Genomic DNA, 24,330 nt, shown 5'->3' with positions numbered 1-24,330 from the left:
TGGATCGCTAGCTAATACTAATACTTTACCTCAGAGACAATAATAAAACAGCTGTTTATTCATTTTGGGAGTGAATTGAGTTGTCAGAAAGCTGGTTTGTAATCTATTAATAAAGTTTGACTGACCTATCTGACTGTTTTGTTTACATTCCCTTTAGCGCAGCACCATCTAATGGATGCATAAAGTACCCCCAGCCTCTACTGTAGCGCCTTATATATGGAAAAAGTTTTAAAATATGTAATTCATTGAAGGTGCGCCTTATATATGGAAAAAGTTTGAAAATATGTCATTCATTGAAAGTGCGCCTTATAATGCGGTGCGCCTTATAGTGCGGAAAATACGGTAATTGCATATGAAAAACAATGAAGTTATCAAATTAATTAATTATAGACAAAATATGAACTTTGTATTGCTGAAAATGTCTAAATGAGTTAATGACTTCTAATATTCATGACATGACCATGACCAGGTCTTCAAAGCGATTCTGGCCTTTGACTGTGAATAAACACTGTTCATGAGTGCAGTCTTGGAGAACAACACCTGTGCTGATGCAGCTTTAAGCAATCAGTGGGATCAATGTTCAGCAGGCCAGGCTGATAAAAGCATCCACGTCATGCTTGTGTGAGTGTTGATCTTCGTTTGTGCATGGGTGTGTATGTATCTGAGGTGATGACAGACTTGTCTCTCCAGTAAAACACCTCGTAAAAAGGGCAAGGGCTAAATTCACAAACTGTGAAAAAGCATCATCTTTACAAAGAGAGATGAACAAGGAAATCAAAGTGACAGCTGCACATGCTACTACAGCTAGCTATGATATACAGTATGTGGTGGCCTGTGTTACCAGAGAGGTTAAACACTAAACAGAACCATTTCTATGGAGAGGGCGGGATGGAGCCTTTCATAGTCAATGATTATCCGAGGAAGTTCAATGATACATCCACACATACAGTAATAGTCTCATTAACCTTGCCAGGAGGGCTTTGAGTGAAGTTACAAACTGACACTCTGAGCTTAATTTTAAAGCAGAGCACGTTTTTGTGGACATTCAGGCATCTGCCAGTGTTAAAAGGTGAAGCAGCTGTTTTCCGTGTGGCTTAAGGTTGGGAAATTCAATCTGCTGAGAGCAGCCAATCCTAAGACAGTGAGAAAACAGATATGTATAATGATGTGATGGGTTGGGCTGGCGTGGGTATTTACAGCCATGCTCACAGGTGTTTTAATGGGGTGATCGGGGACCTTGGCGTGGTTTCGCTGACCCCATAGTTTCAGAAGAAGGGTCCTCACACCCCTCTGCCCCCCCCATGGGGAACAGCTGCAACACAGCCTCTCACTCACCTCTTATTTCTCACATGAACAAGGTTGAGAGCAATATCCAGAGAGGACATGACCGCTCTTCTCTTTCAAGAAAGAGAAACATATACCCAACACAAGCCAGCTATTGTTCTCACTCTAATATCATCTGGTCTTGTAGCTACAAATAACTGGGACGCCAGGATATCTGATATGATGAGCTAAGGCTGTTCCATTGGGGAACTTGCTTTCCCACTGTAAGGATTTTTTCCTCATAGAAATATGTTCCAATGAGCCGTTTATTTGCAATAATATTATTGTTGTAGCACTGTCTTTGAATAATGATCACCTTTACTTTTATTTGCTTTAACACAAACATGTCAAATGAAGCAATTTTACAAGGACAAGTGTGTTTATCATAATTAAAGGTGTTAGCTTAAGCAAAACTAATTTCCGCCATGTCAAAAATGTCATTATTTAACTCACTGCCTGATTTACTGCCAGCCCAGTAAAAAATGGCTCTTTGACGTCTATAGCCGTCAATGGCAGTGAATGGGTTAAAAGGCTAATAAGTTATTTTGTTCTACAGGTCAGTAGAATAGTTGGTGTAGAATTTGCCTTTAAAAATTAAGGGTGTCAGGCGATTAAATTTTTTAATCATAATTCATCGCTTGACTTCAATAGTTAACTCATGATTAATCAGAGATTTGATATCTGTTCTAAATGTACAATAAAATGTACAATGCATTTTTTCCCCCAAGTTTTCATACTCTTGTTAACATAAAAGTGGAAAAAAAAGTTATACTAATAAAATTATGGCTGCTACTTTTAGTTATTAATACAGTAATTTCACAGTAATTTATAACATTTAGTTAAAATTAAAAAAGATGCACTGTACTGTAAAAAAAACAAGTGTGAGATTGATTTGTGTTGAGATCAGTTTTCATTTGTAAGACGGTGACAGCTCAGCGCATTTTTCTTTTCATATTAAGAGCTATCTAACATTTAACATGAAGTCAATTCTGCACGTGTTTAAAATTGTAAAATACAAGTTGACCCCAGTATCAACAAATATATGCATTATTATTAAATTTAATGCTGCTAAATGTTGCCGTGGATGTGTCTGCTGCGTTGCGACTGGAATTTCCACAGTACAGGCTTTCTAAGGGTGGTAATTAATCGCACGTTAAAAAACAATTAGTCGCATTAAAAGAGCTTTAAATTAACTCATAACAAACGCATTTTGACACTCCTAGTAAAAATACTATTGACACGCAAATTTACACAATAAAACCAAGTTTGAGGGAAATGCTTGTGAACTTTTAGCAATACTGGCAGACCAACATCTAGACAGATTTCTTACCTTTTCCATAGAAGAACTTATGGTAGTAGTAAGCACCAAGGTCAATGTGCTCAATGATGTAGCGTTTGACCTTTTCCCTATGGATTGGCTGGTTTTCTCGAGGCACCTCCAGTACAGAGACGCCTGCATTGGTGCAGTGGGAGCTTAGCGAGGATTCAAAAGAGCAGCTCTCCGACATGCCGCTGTAGTTGGCACTGTTGGCTCTGGAAAGTGAAATCTTTCTCTCGCCTTCACCGCCGATCTCGTTGCGAAAGTGCGGGCAGCCCAACACGAGGCTATTGCTCTTTCCGTCCCCATCGTCAGCATCCAAGTTCTCCTTTGGGTTCAAGTCCTCCCTGCTTCCTAGCGGTGACTCAAAGAAAACAGAATTTCCGCTACTACATCCTACTGCTCCAGAATCTGGTCCTGGTCCCGGTAGAACACTGCCTCCGACACCGGACAAGCCCCCAGCGGAAGCAGCTGACGCTCCAGTAGTGGTGTTCTTCCTCTGGCTCAGGTTAGCTCGGCTTGCGACAGCTTCGCTGATATTAAAAAGAACGCTCTGAACATCATAATGAGCAAAGCATTTTTGAAAGCTGAGTGGTCGTCGATCGTCCTCCAGAGAGAGTCTCAAAGCATCACTTTCGCTCTTAATTGTCCGCAATTTCCTGAACAAAGACGTCTCAGATGACTCTGACTTAAGACGCCTCATGAAGGACTTCTCCCTTTCTCTGCTATAGAGGAGAGAGCTGTCTATATAGTCGTAGCCTGGAATTGTGACAAACTCCCCTCTGGCGATCTGGGCTGCTGTCTGTAAACTGGGAGAGAGGGAGGCATCGCAGCGCAACAGCTCAGGAAAACCTAGGGGTGGTACACTGCGGTGGTCCAAGGTATCCACTCGGTAGCCCTTGAGCATGGTAAAAAAGCCATCCCCACTTAAACCTTGGCGGTCAATAGAGGATGTACTTCCATATTCCCGATGTAAAGAAGCCCCAGTGTTGGGATTGACAGCTGTCTGGTCTACTACGTCTTCAGAATCAATGTCGCTGATTGTGACATCACTGTTGCTGCGTTGACGAATAGGGTGAAGGCTTTTCAGCGGTGAGTGACTAAGGAGGTCGCTCAATGTATACTTTGCATCAGCGTAGTTTACCTCCAAACAGACAGGGTCATCTTGTGCAAGTAATTCCACAGTATGGTCCTGCTGGCCGTTCTGAAATATCGGTATCACACTCTGATAGTTTGGTGATGGCCGCCCATCCCATCCATCTTTCCTTGGTGGCCATTCTGTTACCCTGGCCCTGACGCCCATTTTAGGCATGGCTGGGGTACCATTTGTTTTGCCGGGACCTTCAAGTTTGCCCTGCATGTTGGAGCCTGGTGGTCCCATGCTACCATTGAGGGCTTTGAGTTTCCTGCTAAATAATTCCTCAGACTGCATGCCTCTGTGGTATTCTTCTGGGCCTCCCACGACTCCCACAAGGTTTGATTTATTATCCGTCACGGGCTCAATATACTCATATCTTGAAGAGCGGACTTCTAGGACCCTTCTTCATGATATCACGTGGTCTGCTCACTGATGAGAGAAGGAGAAGGGGCCTCTTTTTTTAGATGCCGTTGTCATACCTCACAGGAGGCCACTGGCACGACAATTGACAAACAGCATTTGGATTTGAAGGACAAGCGTCTGAGGAGTTCTGAGGCACCGCCGAGTGGAATCTCTTCTCACAGCTTGCCGCCAATGTATAACGACAGCCGGAAGAGATGGACCTAAAGAAAAAGCAACAGAAACACAGAGTGAAATGTTTTGGGACATTATTATGTAACATAGGATGACGTGGCTCAGAGGTTGAGTGGTCGTCTCCCAGCACATAGGTTGTGGGTTCGATCCAATACCATTGTGACCATGTCGAAGTATCCTTGAGCAAGATACTGAACCCCAAAGTTGTTCCTGATGCTGTGTCGTCAGTAGGTGAATGAGTAGTCCAATATAAAGCACTTTGAGGGCCTTGTAAGGCGGAGAAGCGCTAACTAAATAAAGTACCATTTACAAGGGGAAAAGTCGCTCGTAAACTTTCTGTTGAGGCTCATTTTGATAAGGTGTTTGTACTCTGTTATGTTGTACAATAGACAGGGTTGCATCGGCCGGTCTTTATACAAAACATTGGGAAATGTAGATAGTTCGTTAAGATGCAGCTCACTGTTTTGACCTAAAATGTTTGCACAATGGTACGTTGATTAACGAAATGAAGGGTGGTTTTAGAATTCAAATGACCAAATGCAGCTGATTGGACTATTTGAGAGGAGTCGGTACAATTACGGCCTGATGACTAAACAGATGTATATCAGCTTGTCCAATGCCTAACAGATGGTGGTGAAGCGAATTACAGTAACAGGAGGCAGATGTTCAGCTAGACGTTTACATGTACAAATATCTGATACTGCCTGCAGGATCAAACCTGCAAATTATACAGCAGGGATGTTTTTGAAGATTGAAACACAGTTTTCATAAGGTTTTGTCGGTTGAAGGAAAATAACAAAACCACATGAGTTAAATTGGGCATGACACATTTTGTAAACAGAAATATATTATGAGGCCAAATTCCCGATGACCCTCTGCTAGCATAAACTCAAGAAAAGTTTATCTTCGCCCTCCCCTCTCAGCTAACTCAGAGAATAAACAAAAGGGACAATATTGACGTCTGTTTCCAACAGTCTCGAAAATAGTAAATGGACTGTAATTACATTGTGCCTCTCCCTCTTAATACTATTTGCCAGATCATTTATGTCCGCTTTTCCTGATCAGGGCTGTGGAGGCTGGAGCCCATCCCAGTTGACTACATGAGGCAATTCTGAATGAGGCATTGAGTAAGGAACTGACCCCATATCAGCTGTGTGAACATCAGCTACGTGTTCCACTAGACGACAAAGTTTCTATGTTTTTCTATGTTTCTATGTTGAATTATGTTGTCTTATTCTGTTGGGTTTGTGCAGGTTATTTCTTCCAGAATCACAATAATAAATAAGAAGATAAATAATATTATGTTAGTGGATTCAAACTTAAGTCTTATGCTTCTGAAAAAAAAATTTGTCTTTTTTTTTTATTTTTTTTAATTACCATTGTGAAAGAAAACATTCAAGATCAGTACACAGGCCCCTCGTGGGCATATTTTGTGTAATTTACCAAACAGAGTACTTTGGAATAGAAATGTGGGTCCGATCTAATAACCATAGCATATCTGTCCACGTTAGCCAAATACATAGATTACTGAAATAGTGTAATCCTCTTTTAACAAATCATTACTAGAAAATTGTCAATCTTTCCATGGCATGCCTCTAAATGTGTTCTATTGGCTTGTCTTGCTTTGAACGGCTTTGTTTACAAGTACCAAATGGTCGGTGCTATTTAACACACGCAGTGTGTCATGTGGCAGCAATTTAGAGGGGGGAAAAAAAGACTGCTTTGGGAAATATGTCTGTTAAGTGTTGGTAACTGATGAATAATGAAATACTGCATATAGTAAACAAAGCCAAAGGCGATTGGTTAAAGTGGGATTAGATGAGGATAAAATGGTGGGATTAAACCGCTTTTGTCCTTTCTTTAAATAACCCCCACAAATTAGATATTGTTCCAATCTACAAGAGATAAAGACTGCAAGCACGCCGTCACACAAATGTCTTCCAATACTATCTTGTAAAAGGAATGGAACACCAATCACATTCTGCCAAAAACTGTGCAAATCACTTTATCAATGGTAACCTATCAACAAAGAACATGACATGCTGATCTCATGTACAAACACAAAATGCACAAAAAGAAGTAAATATCATTTCTACTAACACTCACTATGACATTCAAGGTATACTTTATCATGAATGCAAAGATACAAAAAACAGACCTCATCAAACTATAATTAAGATGGAAAGCAAAGCACCTTGAAAGTGTCTCCTGCTGCAAGTAAATGTGATGTAAAGAACACAGAAGAATCAGGCTGCCTGCTTCCCCTTGTTTATGTTGCCATGGAGGGTCAGGACAGGGTGAGAGGGCTTTTATTTCATGTGGGAGACGAGGCAGAATAAACCAATGAACATGGTGGTCTGTGTTCCCCTTCCCTCATTCTATTAACTTATTTCCTTGTGACAGTGATTAATGAACACAGTTGTGCCATATCTGCTTCCACCTCAAACACGCCACACCCTCAACTAATGGAGTGTGTGGCAGGATCCATGGTCAGCAGAATCTGTCTATTGTGTGATAGTGTGACTCGAAGGTGGCCGTTTTCTGTTCGCTCCTTACTAGCGGCAGCATGTGCTGGGGAGGCAGCAGATGGCTGGTAGGCAGGCTATGTTCCTTACAGGGCCTTATTACTGAAGTAATGCACAGTTGTATTTAAGACACAGAGCCTGGCAAACCATGAGGCTGGAGGGAGAAATACGAATAGAAGTAAAAAGGGGCAGACAAAGGGGAAAATGTATGAAAGACTAAAGCAGGGGCGTCCAAACTTTTTCATTTGAGGGCCACATACAGAAAATCAGAAGGACGCAAGGGCCACATAATGTTATGAAGAGAAATTGTGTTTAGTCCTAAAAATTGTACAAATAATCTATTTGTGCTTTTGCATATTTAGAAAAATGCTACAGTATGTAAACCAATTTATTTGTAATATTGGAGTAGGGTTATTGTAGTTTTGTTGGAATTTTTCATTTTAGTTTTTATTTTGTTTTGAGTTTTGTTTTTTAAATTTAGTTAGTTTTAATTGGTTTTCATGGTGGTTATGTTAGTTTTTTATTAGTTTTAGTTATTTAATAAATGTTTAGTTTTAGTTTAGTTAGTTTCAGTATGAGTATTAGTTTTTTTATGTGTATTACTTGTGAACAATATTTAAAAAAAACACCATGGGAGCAACGTCATCTGAAGGTGCTTTTCTATTGGCTGCTGCTGGATGACGTCACTTCTGTGTGACATACTTTCAAACGTCATTATTCCAGTTTATATCAAAATGAAGCTACTAAAAATCACATTTAAAATCATTACCAAAGACTAAAACAAAATACATGTTTGCTATAATTATAGTTAGTTTTAGTTAGTTTTGTAAAATGTAAAAAAAAAAAATGTAGTTTCAGTTAGTTTTTGTTTTTATTTTATTTCGGTAACAATATTGTTTTTGTTTTTATTTTAGTTTCAGTTTTTTCATTAGTTTTAGTTAACTAAAATAAACTTTAATGGCACCTGTTTTTTGATACCTTCCCTTCTTAGTTTGACCATCTCCAAACATTTTTGTTTTGTTTATTTGATTTGAACTGAGTCAAATGCCATTTTTTAGCATATGTCGCGGGCCACTGAAAAATGGATGGCGGACCACAAATGGCCCCCGGGCCATAGTTTGGACACCACTGGACTAAAGACAGCAAATACACTCAAGAAAGACTAATGTTAGCTAGCTAATGACTACTGTATATGTAAGCAAAACAGATTATGTGGAAGATGGCCTTGGTTTAGGGTACTGACTAGGGGCAGGAACCTCTGGGCCCTCATGATACGATATGCAATACAAGGCTCACGATAACGATTATCTCACGATATGACGGTACCGCAATTATGGATATTGGTCAGGTAATAAATCCACGATAATCTATGATACAACTACAAGACTTAAAGGTCCCCTGAAATGAAATGTTCACTTTTTTAGGTTTCTGATCATAACTATGCCTTACCATAGCCTGACTAAGTCCCCAAAGCTGTGAGATAAACAACCCATGTTTCCCTTTTCTATGGGTGTTTGTATCAACGAAGCTCAAACAGGACTCTCAAATGGGCTGTTTCAGCAGATCGGTTTTACACGTCACTTACCCCACCTTTTTCAGTTTTGCACGTCACTAGCTCAGCGCGAAATCCACCCTAACAATTTTGAAAATGGAATCAGAATCCTGCCAATACTCAAAACCTCGTAATAAGGGTTTGAATCGCCGAAAACATTTTTGTATGACTGAAAATTTGTTTTGAATCTCCCAAAATATTTTTTGAAATGACTGGAAAATCTCTGAAAAAGCTTTTTTAAAAAAAAAAAAAAAAAAAAAAAAAAAAAAAACTGATAAGAAAAGACACACATTTTTATAAGTATGACTTCAACAGTGTTTCACCCACAAATTTTCAGAGGGTCAAAAGCCGCGTTTCAAAAAAGGCATTTTGGCATTGTTCTCCCTGGACATTAATTTGTTTCCTATTTTTGAAACCTGGAAATGGTGATCATTTTTAAAACTTGTAACTTTAAGGTTGAAAGACTGAAAATGTTTTCCAATGTTATTTTGAAACTGAAATTCAAAGTAAAAGTTATCTGGGGTTGATGATTACTCAGCAAAATCCGACGGTGCAAGTGTATTGGTAGGATGACAAGCAAATACAATTGGATAGAAGTTGTCAGGGGAGGTCCAGCATCCAGGAATGGATTCCGTTTGACCTTTCAGTTGCACTGTAAAGGAGCTTGAAAAAGTAGCCAAGCCAGAGAGTAGGCAGTAATTGTCTTCAGGTTAAAGGACGAAAAGAAAGTGGAGCAGTAAAAAAAAAAATACACAGCCATTAATATTGCTCTATAATTCCATCATTTAGTTTTAAGGGAGGATGATCAAAGTTAACAGCCCAACATATTTTTGGCGTCCTTTCTACTTGAATAATGAAAATGTCCAAAAAGGCCGTAACTTGTCAGATGCAATGTGAATTGAGTCATTGCACTTTTGCTTACGCCCGTTTCCAGCAAAGTAGCCATAAAATCCTCCCCAAATGGGTCCCTAATTTCATTTTTATCCTCCGTTGTCACGATGACACCTTGATCAATTTAGAGGTAGCGATATCAGTCTGATCTGCAAGACCTTAGAAGCCTTAGAAGGCAAGGCCTTAGAACAGGGGTGTCAAACATAAGGCCCGGGGGCCGGATCAGGCCCGCAATGGGGTTTAATCCGGCCCGCGAGATGGTTTTGTAAAGTTTAAAAAAAAAGAAAAAAAAAAAAAGACTGTCGGCCCAATTAATCAGCCGGCCACAATCAAAGCTTATAAATTCATAATTACACAAGTAAGGCTCAGTTGAGCAATGCATCTTGTACATGGAATTGCTCTGAATGTCGTTATTTTAAACACAATTTAAAGTTAGTTTGTTTAAAAAATAAAAACATGAATCAAACACAAACATGCTGAATAAGACACATTCAACTACACATATGACAAGGATTAACGTCCTTATAACTTCATTAACGGCACCCGGCACACAATCAGTGAACAATATACAGGTTTATGCAAAAAAAATTTAGGACAATATTTGTACAGATGCGCCCCACAATTTAGGGCTGGCCCACAAATAGCGAAAATCTGCATGTAATTGACGGCAATGTTTTACAAATTATTTTACAATTTTACCGATCCGGCCCAATTGCGAATATATTTTCCTCCATGTGGCCCCTGAGCTAATATGAGTTTGACACCCCTGCCTTAGAAGCTTGGCACATAAAACATAGAGTGAGGAAAATTAACATATTCTTCCCACCATCCTGAGATTAATACTCATCTGTCAGTGATATGGCTTTTTTCTTTGCCAGAGCAGAACATAATGTCAGCCAGCTCTGACAAACTCCTTATTAATCACTTCTGCAGTATGAATAAGCAGGAGTCGAAATCACCCACCCCAAAGGTGATTTTGATCAACTTAAACTCTTTTTTTTTTCTCTTCTTCATACAGTTACTGTTAATGTTTTTCTTGGTCTCTCTAAAATGAATGCATGAAACAAGAATTCTTTGTGATTATCTGGAGACACTATGCCAATATACTGACTTTTATTCTATTTTAGATGACATTTCAAATATTTCTCTTGTTTTAGTGGTATTTGTAATACAGTATGTCTGTTTTGTGTTGCGTTTTGCTTGTGGAAACTTCTGGAAGAGTGAATTATCTATCTATATAAACACTACATGTCTGAATCCCCAAATCTAATTTAGTGCATAGTATCAGATTTTTAGAGTATCTATTTAGTAAATCTACTTTCAAGTGACCCATACCTTATATTATTGTACTGACACTGATAAAAACAACACAAATGTGCTAACACCCAAACAACATGTAAACCAGAGGTGTTCAAACTACGGCCTGGGGGCCATTTGTGGCCCGCCGTCAATTTTTTATTGGCCCGCAACATATGCTAAAAATGGCATTTAACTCAGTTCAAACAGAATAAAAACAAAAATGTTTGGAGATGGTCAAAGTGAGAAGAAAGTGTATCGAAAAACACAGGTGCTATTAAAGGTTATTTTAGTAAACTAAAACGAAATAACAAAAACTAAAATTAAAAAACAATTTCGTGAACAAAATAAAAACGAAAATGCTTTTTAAACAACGAAAACTAACTGAAATTACATTTTATGTTTACAAAACTAACTAAAACTATAATTATAGGAAAAATGTCCTTCGTTTTAGTCTTTGGTGTGATTTTTAGTAGATTTATTTTGATATCAACCGGAATAATGACGTTTGAAAGTATGTCACACAGAAGTGACGTCATCTAGCATCAGCCAATAGAAAAGCACCTTCAGATTACGTCGCTCCAATGGTGTTTTATAAATATTAAGTATAAAGTATTAAGTAATACATATTAAAAAAAAACTAATACTAAAACTGAAACTAAACTAAAGTTAAAACTAAAAAACTAAAACTAATAAAAAAGAACAACCCTGAAAACTAATAAAAACTAATTAAAATGAAAAATTCCAAAACTATAATAACACTACTGCCATATTACAAATAAAATGGTTTATTTACTGTAGCATTTTTCTAAATATGCAAAAGCACAAATAAATTATTTGTACAATTTTTAGGACTAAACACAATTTCTCTGCATAACATAATGTGGCCCTTGTGTCTTTCTGATTTTCTGTATGTGGCCCTCAAATGAAAAAGTTTGGACACCCCTGATGTAAACAGATACACAATGGTGCCAAAATAGACACGTGGCCTCGATATTACTACACTGGCCACTTAATTCTTTACAGTGGTTTTAATTTACAGCAGGCATGCACACGTTTTCAACGCATCTGACTTGCAAAGATATAATGACTGATATCCATGTTCATCCTTTATGTAAACCATATAATGGACTATAAACCAGTGGTTTGTTGGAGTTACTGAATCCCGTCAGTTTCCTATGTGCATGGAATACTACATAATATTTGAAGAGTTCAGTTCTTTGTAATTATACTCCTTTATATATTTAACATCTTCCCCAGTCCCTTTTGCCCCAGGGTCAAGGTCAAACATGTTTGTTTAGCTCATACTATGCTGTTGGGCTACTTTGAACCTTGAGGTCATCACAGACCTGTGATCGTGAGCAATTATCTTGAATAAAGCTATGTGTAATTGAGCAATATTAATGTGCCTCTGTTCCAAGCTGGCAGGAAGTAGACGCCAGCCTCGTCCCCATCTTGTTTCGACCTCCAGAGGTAGAGGCCAAGCCTTGATGCAATCATCCTCTCCTCCCACAGCCAAATTAGGGTGCCATGTAGGTTAGAGGCCAAGATGATTACACCAATTTTCCACCTCATGGACTTCATCATATAGCGAATCGGGCAGCACTGCAATGGGAAGCAAATTTCCAAGATGATCTGTGCCTTTAATATCGGCCTTTGAGTGTTTCATGGTGACAAGGCTATGGCTAGTCAGACATTTGGATGTGTCACACAATGTTCATCAAGACCCGCCAGGAAGGGGAAAATCCAAGTGCAAAGCAAACAAACCCAAGGGCATGTTGCTTGTGCTTCATTGACCATTTGAGTCCTCCATAAAGCCACAATTAAAACAATGAGCCACATTCCATGTCACTCCACAGGCGAATGAGATCACATTTACGCCGCAAACCGTGTTTATGTTTCACCCTACTTGGAGGTGATTTAAAACTCTGTGGGACTCTGTTTTAAGTTTAAAAGGAATTAAGACAGTTAAGTTTCAAGTGATGAGGCCAAATTAGGCAAGTCTTTCCTTGAGAGCAAAAAAAAAGGCTGTTTTGATTACTCTTTATTATACTTTTGTGATCAACTGGTTATTCATTATAAAACCATCCGCTGCAGAGGACACGCTGAGTCAGAAGTGCAAGATCCGAACAATTACTGCTGATATGCTCAAATCAGAGGATTTGGGCAATATTAAATAAAAAAATGGCTCCAGACGATTGCTTGATTATTAAAATAGTTGTAGGTTAATTGGATAATCGATTACTTGTCAATTATTCAATTAAATACACTAAACAGTTAATTTAATTAAAAAAAAAAAAAAAAAGCATTTCGGCATGGCCACAACGAACAGTGAAAAGGATAACTCAAAGACGTTCATCATTATATTACCGTATTTTCCGCACCTTCAATGTATGACATATTTTAAAACTTTTTCCATATATAAGGCGCTACAGTAGAGGCTGGGGTTACATTATGCATCCATTAGATGGTGCTGTGCTAAAGGGAATGTCAACAAAACAGTCAGATAGGTCAGTCAAACTTTATTAATAGATTACAAACCAGCTTTCTGACAACTCCATTCACTCCCAAAATGAATAAACAGCTGTTTTATTATTTTCTCTGAGATAAAGTATTAGTATTAGCTAGCGATCCAAGATGGCGGGATCTTCTGCGCATGCGCGTCACCGATCGTGCAGGGTGACCGATAGCGTCTTGACAGCGAGACCTGTTGCGGCTCAATATTGATCCATATATAAGGCGCACTGGATTATAAGGCGCATGGTTAGCTTTTGAAAAAAAATGGAGGCTTTTAGGTGCGCCTTATAGTGCGGAAAATACGGTACTTTGTGGGCAGCACAACAAGTGGTTAGCACATTTGCCACACAATTCTGAGGTTGTGGATTCAAATCTAGCCTCCCTTTTGTATGGAAATTACATTTTCTCCACATGCTTGTGTGGGTTTTCCCGCGTACTCCGGTTTCCTCAAATATTCTAATAACATGCTCGTGAAGTCGGAAATTTTCCTTAGCTGTGAATATAAACATGTATGGTTGATTGTTTATATATAGTATGCCTTGCAAGATTGTTGTCCACAAGTCCAGTTTCTACCCAGCATCTCAACGCCCAACGTCAGTTACGACCCTCGTTAAGATAAGCGGTATAGAAGATGGACGGATACTTGATTCATCAGCTTCAAGTTCCATTCATTTTGTTTCATACTACAACGAGATGACAGCCAAGAAATTTTCCCAAATTGCAGTTGCAAAGGGAGCTTTTGCCAACATGTCGTAAACATTTCAAAACACATAAGCTCACGTGACAGCAAAAGCTCCGGCCCCAAAGTGCTTCAGCGTACTTTGATTACGCTTTCCAGTTTCCAACAATGTTTGTACTTTTGTGATGAACTTGTGTCAGTTAATCCTTCTACAGCCCTCTGCTGTAAGAAGATCAAAGTACACAAAAAAGAAGCCCCTCGACGGGCTACAATGACTTAGCCATTTTAGCAGTGACTGTGGAATTCTGAAAGAGTTGGAAATGAAATTAATTCATTAATGTCAAATGGGAAGATGAAAGTGGGGGTTACGTTATGCCAAAACGTTTTCCCAGCAAATCTGTGCATTTTAATCATATATCAAATTAATTAGTCTGGGAAACCAGACATAGTTGCCATTATCCTGCTTTTCATGAGCAAGAAGATGCCTCAGTATTTTATACGTCTGCTGACAGAAGATGCAATGAAAATAAGGGCAAAAAAAACTACAACATGACTTCTCATTTTCATTTTCTGGCTCCATAATAAAATGCAACCTCATGATACAGAATTATATATGCCACCAGATGACACAGCTGGAAATAGGATTGTGACAATAATGACCAAGTTTTCCTACACTGCACGTGTGAACTGAAGAGCCTGATCATCTGATTCCATTTTCTTTTTTTTGTGGCCAGGCCACCAGCCAAACACCCCTAATCTGCTAATATGACCTGCAGGGACTAATGCAGAGATGATAAAGGCTAGCGTAAATAGAGATGGGGAGGGGGGGGTCACACCTTTGAGGGAGGTATGGAAGCCAGTGAAATTAGTTTCTGGTTTAATGAGTCTTATGATCTCAAGTCCTAAAAAATATATATAATTATTGATTGATGGTCTCAGTGTGCTACCATTTAAAAAAAATCTTCAAGGCAGTGGGGCCAGGTAAAGCTGTGTACATACTGTATAATTAATGAAAAATTATTTTTATTGAAGAGATGGTTTGGCAGGACTAACGAGAATACATAGATGGACACACTAAACCTAATTTGAAACGCATTATGTCGAGCACAGCTTAGAACCAATGTGGGCCACAGAATATGTCCTTCCTCACACAAGCAGGACAGACACATTCAAAGCGAAGACAATCAAAATCTTCAAAACGAGAAAGAGGATTATATCGATTCATCCCTGGCAATACCCAAAACAATCTTCCAGCTACCGGAATGATGCACATAATCCCTATGACATGTTTTATATGAATACCGTATGTCATTATTTAAATGGTAAACAAACAAACACAGATTTGGAGTTCAAGTTCAGCCTATCCCAACTGTCATTGGGCGAGAGGCAGGGTACAACATGAACTGGTTGTTTCCATTGTATGCTCATAAAGAGTTTTCTATAATTTTCTTAAAGTGCAACTCGCCCCCAACCAGACACTTGCTCGACACCTTTCTTTGAAAACGGCGCATTGCCTGGAGGACCGTTGGGTTGGGTGTGGTCTGACAGCAGCAGTGAAAACTACGATCTAAATAATTTCTATACTAGGACAAGCTATGCTAAATAAACTAACCAAATGCTATGCTAATAAATCACTAACCTGAACATCGATATAAAGATGTTGGCTAGTATTCCAGCTCCAACTCTCAATGAAGGCATGTATAAGACTACGTCAGTTTCACGGAACCTATCAAAAGAAAGATTAAAGTCTCCTCTTTCACCAGGAAAAAAAGTATGTTTCTATCTGTTTCCGTTTTGCAGCAATTAGCATTAGAAGAGAGCTAAGTTTCATCAGTTTTCACAAATCTATTTAGAATTGTGAATAATTGAGCTTTTTTTCTACATGGCCCTGGTTGATCTTTGCTCTGCTGCCACCTTCTGGCCGTTTGTGTAATAACTACCATTTCTGCAACCGTTCTTTGCAGTTGAGAGGCTGCATCAAAGCCTTCTGTATGCTCTAGCATAAAAAAAAACAAACAACAACAACGTATAAATACGTCTTTGGGACACTTAGAACATTAAAAAAAAAACGTATTTGCACGTTATTGGGAGCAAATGAGTTAACCTGAAGAGGGTGACACACGGACGGTTTTTTGCCACAAAATTCAAACTTTCAACATACAGCAGAGTCGATGTTGAGTTACATGGGCACACTGTGGGCAGTGACCGTCATTGCCGCCGCACCCGAAGCAAAAATCTGTCAACCAACCAATCTGACGTGACATCATTTCTTTTGTCATTCGGACATGGCTCACCCACAAACGTGTCATGAGATCATGCCAACACTAGAGATGAGAAGATAAAGGAGTACACTACTGGAATGTGTGTTTATAATTGGTTAGGAGAGAGAGCTGCTGAACAGAGGAAGCCAGCAGGAGCCAGAGACTTTTTGTTTACATCGCAGTGCACACTGACCTTGGCTGCCCCCACGACGGGGCAAAGAACAATAAGCAAAAGAGATTTAAAAAAAAATAAAAAAAAATAGGTCAAAGCACATAACATTGACTGTCTCATAATTCCCCCTGTGCCTGCTTTGACTATGCACAGTGGGAAATACCCACATTGGATAATGCCCATCCCCAGGTGCACAGACTTATGGAAGAAAACATCAAACAGACTCGTAGCGTCTGCAGGAGTCTTTCCTCTTGCATGAGCTTCAAAAAAGAATTTGCACGCTCTGTCTGCATAAAATTCATGGTTTGCTTCTGAATCTAGAGGATTACACAGGAATCTGCACAAAAAGGAAATTGACGGATACCGGAATTCAGCATGCATACTGCCAAAACCCTCGGAAAACTTATTGAGACGCCTACAGAGTGAAGCAGTGTAACAGTTGGAAATAGAAGAAGCACGTTAGTAGGGACTTGCTCTTTTTGGCTGTAGCGCAATGTCAAAGTCGCTGACCCCCCCGAGCAGGGATCTCGCCACACCCCGTCGGCCAACAGTTGTGCTCTCAAGCATAAATCCTAACAAAAGATAGCTGTTTGTTTTTTTCTTCAACTTTGCGGTCTGGACTCATACAGGCGCTATAATAGAGGTAGATGATGTGAACAAGTGTGTGTTTCCTCTGGGTGCTTTTTCGACAGCAGCAGCAGCTCAATCTGGAATGTGCTGGCTTCAGATGAGTCTAAAGCACATGGGTCACCCGTGATTGGACTCCATTTCATTTGGTTCAGAGAACAGTAAGTATTTACAGAGCAGAAACTACATTCCCACTGCTCTTTTAAATCTCAGTACCTACATGTGCTCAATTGGTTACAGTAGAAAAAAAGGTCTGCCAGGGTACACAAACGTATTAAGTCAGTGAACCGGAGGGAAAGAATCATAATAAATCCACTTAAGTGCATACTATTCAAGTCAAGAGACACAAACATGCCTTTTTGTATTTCACCACAGCGAGAATTTTATTTCTGATCCCAAATGGGCAAGGGATGGATAGGTTGGCAAAAAAATGATATTTGCTTGGACAGGAAATATCCTCTAAGCCAACGTCTCTAATTCAGATTTCCATCCATTACACCAATGGTCACAGTCTCTTTCTAATGAAAACATGACACTTCATTTATCAGCTTCTAAAGGTAATTTATTCAAATCTAACAATATTCAGATGGCAGCCAATGACAACCTTTATAAGCCAAGATGAACATAATTATGACCAGTAATCCATCAAGTGCCATCTTAATGGCAATCCTGTCACTTGATATAATAACATTAGCAGGGTGTGGTGCAGAGATATCCACCTTATACAGCTTTCATTTCCCAGAGCGGTTCATTTGAATATTTTTTGTTTTGAGAGATTGTTTATGTGAGAATTGGTACAGTTTCCAGCACCTACCCAGGGATGAGGAAGACAGGTTTAGCCTGAAACTTTTTTTTTTTTTTAAGATCACCGTGAACGTGTGCTCATTTCATTTGGTGGACTAAAAGCACACGGAGGAACAAGCGCATAGAATTTTATTTGTGTTACGACAACCACTGGAGAACGTTTGAATTTGAGAATTTAAATATTGAGAGCAGTATAACAAGAAAGTATTGGAGTATGATTTCATGCGTATGGGAGCACAACACTTTAGTAGGGCTGGGTTTAAAAATAAATAAATAAATAAAAAATAAAAAATCCTTGGAAAATCAATATTCTCCTTTTCAAGCCTTTTTCCAATATATTCATAAGAAAATTGAATTTCAAATGGCGTTTTATTTTTTTTTTTTGTAATTTATTGTTCACACGAATTTCAAAGTATGTTCTTAAATTTATGTAAGACCTGACCTATTACACTTTAAGACAATTCAGACTCTTTTTAATTTATATTTAAAATTATTGAATTGGAATTATGAAATACTTTTCATCTCATCCTTGCGGATGTCAATGTTTGTGTAACACTTAACACCAATAAACTAAATCGTTTAATTCCACAAATTTAATGTTTGTGTTTTTTTATCCTGTCCTTAATATTTAAGAAGAATTGAGATTCCATAAATAATCAATATCGGATTGAAGTGAATCGAACAATATCAAAATCAAATCGAACTGAACTCCTGTGAACCAAAATCAAATCGATTGAGAAAATCAGAATCGATACCCAGCCCACTTTAGTATTAGTCAGGCAACAACATGGAGTTTTACATCTTTCTGAAGGGTCCACATGTGATGTCACATATAAACTGAAACGTCATCACGGCTCACCTGTTTTCTACGTTTGGCACTGTGATGTCACCAAGACAAAATGGCAGCCCCCTGAGATGGATAAAAACGGGTGGATTTTTCTGCCCCTTAACGCTCGTTGAGATTTCACATTGCCTCATCATCCGAGCACGAGCTTGACACAGAGGCTGCAGTTCGGCTTTAGGCCAGAGGTGGCAGTCACGAGTCAGAAAGTGACACGTTCAACGATGCACCTTTAAGTGGATTCGTTAGAATGTAAACAATATGATTTTGGTTCATATCGGAAATGGCGTCCAGAATTCATGCAAAGGCTCGTGTGGTGCAGGATTAAGGTGGATAAGGCAGATGAGTGTTAAAAGACAAGTGCTTGTGGTTTGTCTTCCAAATTAGCACAAGAGTGGATGTGATAGGTGCTGTGAGCAATGGGGAGCATCAAGCCCCCTCCTGGCCTGATTGAAAATGGGAGTCTCCTGCCCATTTGGTCAGCCAGCTGGCTATCTGCCCAGCGCCTGCCAGGCAGCACATTGCCATTGTTCTGTAGTTGTTTCAGGGGGGGAGCCGGGAATTAAAAGGGACAGGACAACAGATTTTCCTTGTTTATTCACATGAGAACAAAGCATACTGCTGCCACATCAAGGACCATTAATGCACTACAGTGGGTAATGAAGTGAAAGGTCCTTAATATTGTAATAAATAAATACATAAACAAGAACTATTGTAACTATGGAGAAGTTACAATACCATGTATGAATCACGTTGTTGACCCACACGCGTGTACTTTTTGTTGCACTCCCTGCGTATTCATTTCTTGCAAGGATGCACTTCCTTTACGTCGTTCCCAACAGAAGGAGACCATGTTCATTTTTGGCTGCTCCAACAGAGCCCCCGTAAACAGAAAGCACAGCTCTGTGGACCCACTCCAAAAGGGACCATCTGTCCCCTGAAGTGGGGGCTAGCCACAACAGCCTTCACTCCAACGAGGCGACTGAGAGGGACATGCAAGTTTTGATGTGGACTGCTGGGTCTCTGGAATAAAAGCCACTATCTATTTCTATCTGCACACATCTCCCCTTCAGCTGATCCCCAGCCGCCTGCTGCCCACCCAGCTACTTCCATAATGACAGCCTGTCAGCAGTGCACTCCTCGGGAAGGAGTGAGAGAGAGAAAAAACAACAACAAAAAAAGGACAGAACTGGTGAGAACGGCAATCTCATTTTGCAAATAGGGCAAGCTGTCAACAGATCTGCGAGAAGTTTAATTATTTCTTTAAACATTATAACACATGCTCATGTACTAACTTTTGGATTGCTGGTTAGAACGATGCTAATAAATTCTGATTCATGACCCACTCTTGAGCTATAAAAGTGTCTGCACTTGCAAGACAAGTGGTGCACAACTGATGAAACAAATTACCCAGAACTAAACTGCACCATACTGGTTGACCTATACTGCACGACCAAAGGGCAACATTGGCCACTGAAGAGGCATGAAAAGACAGCACTGTGTGAGCCACCAGATGAACATTATAGGTGGCATAAAAGTGAAAAATAATGTTAAATAAAAATGTGCATCATTGAGTCACTGATACAGTAATTTTATGATAAAATAAAATTGAGTTAAAATTAATAAGATCTACTGTAAAAAAACAAGTGCGAGACAGATTTGTGTTAGTCATTTTTCTGCCACTAGATGGCATAATTGCATTTGTAAGACAATGACACCTCAGCGCATTTTTCTTTTCATATTAAGAGCAAGCTAATCTTTAACATGAAGTAGGTTGTGCATTTAACTCATTCACTCCCAGCCATTTTCACAGAAGCAATCCCGTTCGCTCCCGGCTGTTTTACTGAATTTTGACTGATTTTGCAAAGCCCACAGAATATTGTGTTCAATTGCTATAAAAGCATGGGACCTACCAAAAGAAAGATTAAAGTCTCTTCTTTCATCAGCAAAAAAAAAAAAGTATGTTTCGATCTGTTTCCGTTTTGCAGCAATTAGCATTAGAAGAGAGCTAAGTTTCATCAGTTTTCACAAATCTATTTAAAATTTTAAGTAATTTAGCTTTTTTTCTAGATGGCCCTGGTTGAGCTCCTTTGCTCTGCTGCCACCTGCTGGCCGTTTGTGTAAAAACTACCATTTTTCCAACCGTTCTTTGCAGTTGAGAGGCTGCATCAAAGCCTTCTGTATGCTCTAGCATTAAAAAAAAAGCAAACAGAAAAACGTATAAATACGTCTTTGGGACCCATAAAACATTTAAAAAAATTAAAAAAAGAAGACGTATTTACACGTTATTGGGAGCAAATGAGTTAAAAATAAATAAATAAATAAATAAATAAATAAATAAATAAATAAAACTTGACCCTAGTCCCCACAAGTACCGGTTATATGCATTATTATTAAATTTATTAATGCTAAATTTTGACGTGGACACGTCTGCCACATTGCGAATGGAATTCCCTTAATACAGGCTTTCCAAATAAGGGGCAGCCATTAATCGTGTGTTAAAAAATTGTCGTATTAAAGGAACTTTAAATCAACTCAAAATTAACGCATTAATTTTGACACCCCCAATCAAAACATTTCAGTCCTGAGGAGTTAAGATCTGCTGACTCACAATGATGGCAAGTAATTTTCCTCTCAAAGTATGTTTTTCACACTTTGTCAGCTGTTGTTGACACAAACCTGGCAGTGGCAGCTATAAGAGACAGAATTCAGCCCTCGGGTCACAAGCTGAAAGCTCCAACACTGACAATAGAGTATGTTTCGCCAAGCGGAAAATGCGAAGGGAAGAGAGGTGGACACAAGTAAGCACAGATGTGGATGAATCACATATATTAACCACGCAAGAGCTTCCTGTGTTGCCTCTGCCAAAACAGACACACACTTGTTTGACATACATTGACTCAACTACTCCTCTATAAACACATACGAGCACAGAAATGCAAATAAACAAAGGCCAAATTGCATGCGTATTTAGACTTCTGCATTTAAGATCATTGGATATCAATAGTTGTCATGTTTATTTACTTACAAGAGTCCTTTTGTTTTTTTACTCAAGCCATGGTGAGGATATAAATCTCTGTAAGCCACCACAAGATAATGAGTTCACTGTGTAGAAGCCATTGCTCTGCGTTAAATCCATCAGGCACTTGTTGAGTACAAGCCACCCCAAAACACACTGGGGAAAGGAATCCGTAAACCAAAAGACAACAGGTTCAAAGAAAAGGAAACAAAAAAAAAGTTTAGTGTGCTCTCCTGCTTTTTACCAAGTAGTGTGTCCCCAGAGTTTAGTGAAAAGTTACAGAATAAGAGGCTAAAAGTAATTAAGGGCAAGTCTGGCAGCCATCAGGGAGTCAATTTGGCGAACTGCATACAGCTGCTCCTTAATGCACACAAGTCTCTACCTCCCCCTGTGACAAAGCCACCAACAGCTGAATGACACATTAGCATTAGCATATGTAAGAGAAAGTAGGTGGCTGCCCTGGGTGGGGGTAGAAATACTGCTGGGAGGCAAAGTTTGGATATGTGTGTGTTGGGGGGTTGTTAGGCGGGAGTGGGGGGGATTCGAATGCATGGACGGTGACATTCAGAGCTCCTCTGCCTGACAGGAAGGACGAGGGAAAACAGAGAGGGGAAAATTCTGTTATCTTAAGTAAAGATGCATGGGCAAAGCCAGTGACCTTCAAAATTATTTTTGACAGGTGACATTTGAGTTATACTGTAGAATAGGGGTGCCCAAACTTTTTCCTCCGAGGGCCACATACAGAAAAATAGAAAGCTGCAAGGGCCTCTTTGATTTTTTTTTTTTTAAGTTATTTATTAACACATTCATTGCCAGACTAGCAAATAATGCATCATTTGACGTCTTTTTCCGTCAATGGCAGTGAATGAGTTGAACATGGTAAGAATCAATGAAGCAATTATAAATTGTTGATATAATGTACAGTTACTTATTGAAAACTGCTAACAGTCACAAGGCAAATAGTGACCCCTGTGTGCCACTATAATATATATGCCTCTCCACTGAGCAGCTGCTGAATCCCAACTTGATGTTCTGAACCACAACAAGAACAATCGGTCGTCAACTCACACTTAAGAACCATTAATCTAATGTGACTTTTTCACAAACAACCTTGACACTAAGCAACAAGTGGATGAAACAATTTTTATTTCTGAAACTGAATTAATAGCTGCAAATTTATGTCTTTGCGTAGCTAGAAATGTTTAATCCACCTTCTTTTTTTTCTTTCTTTTTTTTTTTTTTAAACAGCATTAAAAAATTATTTTTAGTATTTGCCGTGGGCCGCCAAAAAATGTATGGCGGGCTGCAAATGGCCCCCGGGCCGTAGTTTGGACACCTCTGCTGTAGAAGATGGTGAAAGTCCCATATGCCATTCTTGTGAACAACATGGTATGTGGTAGAATAACATTTAAACAGAATGCAATATGGGTGAAAACCCACAACCAGAAGTGCCAATTCAGTTCTCATTTACCACACAATGACCTAAAACACACTTCCAACACAACAAAGGACTTAATCAGGGGAAAAAGTGGCCAAGTCAATCACTAATATACCCTGACATACGTTTATATGGCCAAATATTAAGGTTACAGAAAGGCTAACACGGTTCTTATTGGATTTTTTTTTTAAATATATATATGGGTTTTTGAACTTTTTGCACGTTTACGTGGCTTTTCAAAACCCAAATATTGGCAATATTCATGTTATTGACTACATATAAACGTAAATTAGTGCTGTGTTGTTTTCCCAGAGCCCTAGCACACCTAATTTTAACAAGCATGTCTTCTGTTTTCACGACCATTTGCATAGCAAACTGACATTTGCCAGCTTCTGGCTTGACGTGATAAACATTTTGAATGTTAGCTTGGTTGTAGTGTAATTCTCATACTAACTACAACAATGACGTATACCAGTCAGACTCGGTAGGTTTACAGAATGTGAAGCAGGTTATTTGGGAGGAAGTCAACCTTGTTTCAACACATGACAGCTAAATACAGCACAGGCCTTTGGGGTAATTAAGGTTTGATTATATAGTCCTTGTATGGTAAAACATAATTGGGTTTAGTGTGCTTAATTGGAGAAACAGTAAAATAAGAGTCGTTTCATACTTCCTCATGATTGCTTTGCTCTGTCTCTGACTGGTTGGAGGTGTGAGCGGGATAACAGCAGGAAATGACAGACTTTAATCTAGCTGAATGAATGAATGAATGGCAGCAAGTATAAGCATCTTTGTGCCACATTCTGCTTTGATCCAGCCTCCACAGGCATGTTCCCAGCTTTGATTTGAGTGAATGGGAAGGAAGGAGTTTTATTTGAGGAGTGGGAAGCCCCAGGAGGTAACACTTAAATTTTCTTGTCACTGCACCCTAGCAGACACACAAACTATTCATCAGCCTACACACGTGGAGCGGAGCTGGTGGAGGAACACACAAACTGAAGACCGTCCCTGATGGGTCATTTACATAGCAAAAGGTAGTCATTACAGCGATGGAAACACATACACGGTGACCTACATTCACAAACACTAAAAACACATCTTAAAAGCTCCTCTTTCAAATGCTACACATCAAGGTCTGTGATTCAAATAAACAGAAAAGTTGGAGGGTTTGGTTAATGCCCATCTGACCCAAATGCAAACAAGGCGTTTTGAGAGAAGCACATTACTTTTACTGTGATCTGCAAACCTTTTGCTGAATATATTCTTGTTCCTGTCAACAAGAAGTACAAGCCTAGTTGCCTCAATTCAACTTGCGCATTACTGTGACCTGGATAA

General features: G+C 39.1%; 1 protein-coding gene across 7 annotated transcripts in view; it reads right to left on the bottom strand.

Moving 5' to 3' along the window:
• The window catches only part of LOC144001088 (signal-induced proliferation-associated 1-like protein 2), a 97,437-nt gene that overhangs the window by 58,104 nt on the left and 15,003 nt on the right, over positions 1–24,330 (bottom strand). For all 7 annotated transcript variants that reach the window (XM_077495073.1, XM_077495074.1, XM_077495077.1 and 4 more), the window contains exon 2: positions 2,654–4,402. In XM_077495073.1, the coding sequence (XP_077351199.1) occupies positions 2,654–4,073 (1,420 nt within the window). In that variant the 5' untranslated portion in view covers positions 4,074–4,402. The remainder of the gene's footprint in view (positions 1–2,653; positions 4,403–24,330) is intronic.

The sequence above is a fragment of the Festucalex cinctus genome, chromosome 14 (assembly GCF_051991245.1).
Source record: "Festucalex cinctus isolate MCC-2025b chromosome 14, RoL_Fcin_1.0, whole genome shotgun sequence".
Classification (NCBI taxonomy): domain Eukaryota; kingdom Metazoa; phylum Chordata; class Actinopteri; order Syngnathiformes; family Syngnathidae; genus Festucalex; species Festucalex cinctus.
This window is presented reverse-complemented; position numbering and strand designations above follow the sequence as displayed.